General features: G+C 40.7%; 1 protein-coding gene across 1 annotated transcript; it reads left to right on the top strand.

Annotated features, from left to right (window-relative positions):
* The first annotated feature begins 258 nt into the window (after positions 1 to 258).
* Positions 259 to 2,115, top strand: LOC110529387 (rho-related GTP-binding protein RhoB). Its single transcript, XM_021611530.3, has one exon. It carries the CDS (start codon positions 404 to 406, stop codon positions 992 to 994), a length of 591 nt encoding a protein of 196 aa, XP_021467205.1. The 5' UTR covers positions 259 to 403; the 3' UTR covers positions 995 to 2,115.
* Positions 2,116 to 6,256: the final 4,141 nt, after the last annotated feature.

Raw genomic sequence — 6,256 nt, 5'->3', positions numbered from 1 at the left:
ATCATATTGCCAAATTAGTTGAGCTCTGATTTTATAGAGCTGATCCCAGGTCAGTGTCTGGGCGAGACATGATCCTCGTGGTACGAACCTCCTCTACCGACAAGGCAGGTCTGGGATCCAATCACCTCCTTCTTTCGAAATAATGATCTCACCGCCCTACTTCCGATTGGATTGCTATATTAGGAAAGCACCCATGCTCTTTATAAAGGAAGCGCTTCAGTGGCTGGACAGGGAGCAGATAGTTGAGAAATATCGAATCCAGCGGAGAAACGCAGACGGTTACGTTCAGGGAAGTTTAACCAGGCTCGTACCATAATTTGACTTCTTAGCTAACACAGACAGTTTATACGTCATATTTGTTTAACAGTTAGGATCAAGGGAAAGTATCGGTTAAGAGAAGCAAATGGCAGAGATACGAAAAAAGCTGGTCGTAGTCGGCGACGGCGCCTGCGGAAAGACCTGCTTGCTGATTGTGTTCAGCAAAGACGAGTTTCCTGAGGTCTATGTGCCAACTGTATTTGACAACTATGTGGCCGACATTGAAGTGGACACCAAGCAAGTCCAACTAGCACTGTGGGACACGGCTGGACAAGAGGACTACGATCGCCTTCGCCCGCTATCCTATCCGGACACTGATGTCATCCTGATGTGCTTTTCCGTGGACAGCCCGGACTCCCTCGAAAACATCCCCGAGAAATGGGTGCCAGAGGTAAAGCACTTTTGTCCCAACGTGCCCATTATTTTAGTTGCCAACAAAAGAGACTTGCGCAACGACGAGAATGTTAGGAGCGAGCTGTCCAGAATGAAACAGGAACCAGTGAAAACAGAGGACGGGCGCGCCATGGCCATGCGCATTGGGGCATATGACTATTTGGAGTGTTCTGCTAAAACGAAGGATGGTATTCGGGAGGTGTTCGACACTGCGACACGTGCTTCTTTACAGAAGAGATCAAAACCCTCCAGCGGTTGTGTGAACTGCTGTCTGTTGTTGTGAATGAACAGCTAACGTGAGCAATAATGTATCTTACGTTAATGTACGGCTGCCAACACCACCAAGACCTGTTGTCATTGTGCTTGAAAAGATGCATGACCAAGTCTGTCTCCCATTAGGCTAAAGACTTTCTTTTGAGCCGGTAGCCATGAGAAATGTAATAATCCTCAGATTGTGGATCATCTTGATCTATTCACCTGATCCCTCAATTGACGCGAATACATACTCTAATACAAGTAGCCAACAACTGACACTCCATGCGATTCTAATTTACTGAATAAATTCATTTGCCAAGCATTCCGGATGCTGCCTGAAATGATGCTGTAGCCTTTGAGGATATTGTTCCAAGGAGCCTACTTGAGTGTCGGGTGTCAAGGCTTGTTGACATGCAACTAGTTAGTCACGAAACGTGGTGATGCCTTAAACTCCACGCACATTTACATGGACAAAAACCCACACTTCCCTTGTCTGTCACGAATGTTGAGTACAATTTATATTTCAACTTTATCTGCCGATTGTGAGTGGTGTTGGTCCTTTAGCTGGTCGACATTTGAGACAATATCCACAGGGACGTTTTATTAAACCAACTTCAAAACGCAGGTCTGTGTGTGGCAATCAAGATGTTTGCTCATGAACAAAGGCATGTGCACAAGACCGAAGTACATGCACGTGATGTATGCATGATAACTGGTGTTTACATGGTTTTGTACATGTGCCAGGTGATAGAAATGTCAACTTCAGTACCAGCACTCTAAAAAGTCTAGCTATTTGTCTCAAATTCCAAGCAGCTGAAGGACCAAGCACACAGGCAACCGGTAGAATAAATTCAAACTTAATTTATTCAACATTCTGGCTTGTAAGGAACATTTCCATGATTGTTTGTTATGTTTGTTGTTGCTCTCCTAATGTTTTTAAAAGGTTGTTCGTCCTGCCGTGTGCATCATTGCATTAACATGACAGGGATACCACTGCAGCACTGTGTAAAGCATGAATGCTATTATTTCACATACTGTATATGGTGGAGGTTCAAAAAAGATCCCCATAGTGCAATATTTTGTCTTAGTTTCAAGTTTGTCAGTTTATTGTTTTATGTTTTTAAATAATAAAGATATGATTAGAATGTGTATAGCCTACTGCCAATGGAATTTTATTTGTATGGCCTGCTGCTGTGGATGTAAACTGTAAATGCACATGGGAAAACCTAATTATTTGACTTTTTGCATAATTATCTGTCCCACATGGGAAATTTCATAGTGGATCATCATATAAATAATTAACGCAAGTCAGGCATTTTAAGGTCACCATTACTTGGACATTAAAATGTGAAAAGGATCTCTCACCCCTGACCTATGGGTCTGGTGTTGTTCAGGGTCACAAAGCAATCCACTTATGTAATGCAGCTATAGCTTATTGATAGCAGCAGTTAACCCACATCCTGCATATTTTCACACTCACAGCCTTGTTTTGGATAAATAGCATCACAATTCAGGACAACACAAACTACCTCTGCAGAAATGGGCTAGGTGGTATGGAAAGCTATTTTAACAGCTATTATAATACAGTAAATATATATTGGAAATTAGTATTACAGCACAAGCGGATGACATGAGGACAGAAAACACAAAGGCACTGTTGTAATATGGGGGGACTGGGCGAACAGGTAGACTGGGAGACTGCTTTCCATCACAACCCAACCACACACAATTGACTGGAAGCACTGGTAGGCCTGCTAAATGTTACGGTGGTCAGCTTAGTGGTTTAGGACAATAATTCTCTGACTCCATTATTGGTTTAAACAAGGGAGATGAGATAAGATAGCAAGTGTGTGTTTCTAAAATTGATTATTTTGCGATGTTTCTATCAAGAGAACTGTCAGGATATTACGCTGTAATTTTTAAGCTACTTTGTCTAAAAACCAGTGCAGTGGAGGAGGGATGAAAAAAATGACGCATGAAAAACATGAGGGGGACTTTTGTAGCACACTTCTTAGATGCCCAGCCAGGTTAGAGGAAGGTGAAAGGAATTAAATTTAAAGCAACAAAAATTAGTTGCACAGTGAATGTTTGAGAAGGCGCTCAGTTAATTAACAAGATATCGTGATATGTCTTTGTCAGTGTCTCAACAAACCCAGTGTTTTATTGATGTTTTTGGTGCTCTACCTTTACAGTACCATGTTAAAATAGCCTTTGAATCAACACACAGGTGATGGGTGGGACCTATTTTCAGCTGTTTAATTCTCAGTAATCTAGTTTTTGAGAACTATAAGAAATTGATTCACATCTTTAAAAAGTACAAATATCCACGTGTATAATGTGTGAAATGATACTTGGGGGTCAACTAGTCATATGTCCACAGAAAACATTGTTATTACAATTTAGTAACCATGTACAGTACCAGTCAACAGTTTGGACACACATACTCATTCAAGGGTTTTTCTTTATTTTTACTATTTTCTACATTGTAGAATAAAACAGAAGACATCAAAACTATGAAATGACACATATGTCGTAACCAAAAAAGAGTTAAACAAATCTAAATATATCTTATATTTGAGATTCTTCAAAGTAGCCACCTTTTGCCTTGAAGACAGCTTTGCACACTCTTGTCATTCTCTCAACCAGATTCATGAGGTAGTCACCTGGAATGCATTTCAATTAACAGGTGTGCCTTGTTAAAAGTTAATTTGTGGAATTTCTTTCCTTAATGCGTTTAAGCCAATCAGTTGTGACAAGGTAGGGGTGATATATAGAAGATAGCCCTATTTGTCAAAAGACAAAGTCCGTATTATGGCAACAGCTCAAAAAACAAAGATAAACGACAGTTCATCATTACTTTAAGTCAGTCAATCCGTAAAATGTCAAGAACTTTAAAAGTTTCTACAAGTGCAGTTGCAAAAACCATCAAGCACTATGATGAAACTGGCTCTCATGAGGACCGCCACAGGAAAGGGAGTCCCAGAGTTACCTCTGTTGCAGAGGGTAAGTTCATTAGAGTTGGGGCGGCAGTGGTTAGAGCATTGGACTAGTAACCGGAAGGTTGCAAGTTCAAACCCCCGAGCTGACAAGGTGTCATTCTGCCCCTGAACAGGCACTGTTCCTAGGCTGTCATTGAAATAGGAATTTGTTCTTAACTGACTTTAGTTAAATAAACTTTAGTTAAATAAATAAATCATCAGCCTCAGAAATTGCCTCAGAAATTGCAGCCCAAATAGATGCTTCACAGAGTTCAAGTAATAGACACATCTCAACATCAACTGTTCAAAGGGTTGCTACTTTGAAGAATCTAAAATATATTTAGATTTGTTAAAATGGTTGGACTGTGTGAATCAGGCCTTCCTGGTTGATTTGCTGCAAAGAAACCACCACTAAAGGACACCAATAATAAGAGGAGACGTGCTTGGGCCAAGAAACACGAGCAATGAACATTAGACTGGTGGAAATCTGTCCTTTGGTCTGATGAGTTCAAATTTGAGATTTTTGGTTCCAACCGCCGTGTCTTTGTGAGACACAGAGTAGGTGAATGGATGATCTCTGCAAGTGTGGTTCCCACCGTGAAGCATGGAGGAGGAGGTGTGATGGTGTGGGGGTGCTTTGCTGGTGACACTGTCACTGATTTATTTAGATTTCAAGGCACACTTAACCAGCATGGCTACCACAACATTCTGCAGCGATACGCCATCCCATCTGGTTTGCGCTTAGTGGGACTGTCATTTGTTTTTCAACAGGACAATGACCCAAAACACCTCCAGGTTATGTAAGGGCTATTTGACCAAGAAGGAGAGTTATGAAGTGTTGCATCAGTTGACCTGGCCTCCACGATCACCCGACCTCAACCCAATTGAGATTGTTTGGGATGAGTTGGTCCGCAGTGCTCAGCATATGTTGGTAACTCCTTCAAGACTGTTGGAAAAGCATTCCAGGTGAAGCTGGTTGAGAGAATTCCAAGAGTGTGCAAAGCTGTCATCAACGCAAAGCTGTCATCAACGCAAAGGGTTGCTACTTTGAAGAATCTAAAATATATTTAGATTTGTTAAAATGGTTGGTTACTACATTATTCCATACAGTATGTGTTATTTCATAGTTTTGATGTCTTCACTATTATTTTACAATGTAGAACATAGTACAAATAAAGAAAAACACTTGAATGAGTAGGTGTGTCCAAAATGTTGACTGGTACTGTATATCCAAGTAGTATTTAATTTTTATAGGAGACACACACTGGCCAATAAAACTTAAATTATGCTGTGTTCAGATGGCTGTGACATTACTGTGCTTTATGTGGTGGGAGCCTGGGAGGGTCTCCACAGATGACAGCATTGGAGCATCCATTGGAGACATACCATTTTCTTTCTTTCCTTTCCCCCTGACCCCCTCCAAGGACAGCTGGGCTCTTTTGTGTAACATAACGATCTTGTTGGGGGAGGGGGGTTCTCAAAGGGTTGCTTTTTTTCATTTGCAATTACTTAGAAGTCACATTCTTTACTATAGAGTTCTGTTGCTGGACCCTTTGTTTACGTTCAGGAAAGGACACAATGTACCCACTGGATCTCTTCCATATAAACATTTCTTCCTTTCTCCTTTTTTCATATATAATCATGTATGATTTAATTCTTCCTGAAGGATAGGCAGAAAACATGGTTTTCATGGTTAAAACAAGTTTAAAGAAAGCTATTGGGTCTGGTTCCAAATTGAGGAAGTCTGCCTTCGGATACTACGATCTTAAATGTTCCAATAATGGGGTTTTCCCCCATGTAACAGGCAAAGTAGAGGACACTTTTTTGGTAGGGATGTATTTCTTATCTCAGTCCTAGATAAATTCATCAACAAAAGTAAATTGGTAGGAAACAAACTAAAGTATGTAACATTACGCTGCATAATCTCTGCAATAATACAGAGATTAGTGCATCTGTGCATTTCCAGGTTGATTTAAACTAAAACCTCAACTCAGCAAAAAAAGAAAAGTCCCTTTTTCAGGACCCTGTCTTTCAAAGATAATTCGTCAAAATCCAAATAAATAAACAGATCTTCACCTGTGGAACGGTCATTAAGACACAAACCGCTTACAGACGGTAGGAAATTAAGATCACAGTTATGAAAAATTAGGACACTAAAGAGGTCTTTCTACTGACTGAAAAACACCAAAAGAAAGATGTCCAGGGTCCCTACTCACCTGCGTGAACGTGCCTTAGGCATAAGGCAAGGAGGCATGAGAACTGCAGATGTGGCCATGTCAACAAATTGCAATGTTTGTACTGTGAGACGCCTA

Source organism: Oncorhynchus mykiss, chromosome 8, assembly GCF_057628025.1.
Source record: "Oncorhynchus mykiss isolate SJ-2025 chromosome 8, ASM5762802v1, whole genome shotgun sequence".
NCBI lineage: Eukaryota > Metazoa > Chordata > Actinopteri > Salmoniformes > Salmonidae > Oncorhynchus > Oncorhynchus mykiss.
The sequence above is the reverse complement of the archived record's forward strand: the minus strand, read 5'-3'. Positions and strand labels throughout refer to the sequence as shown.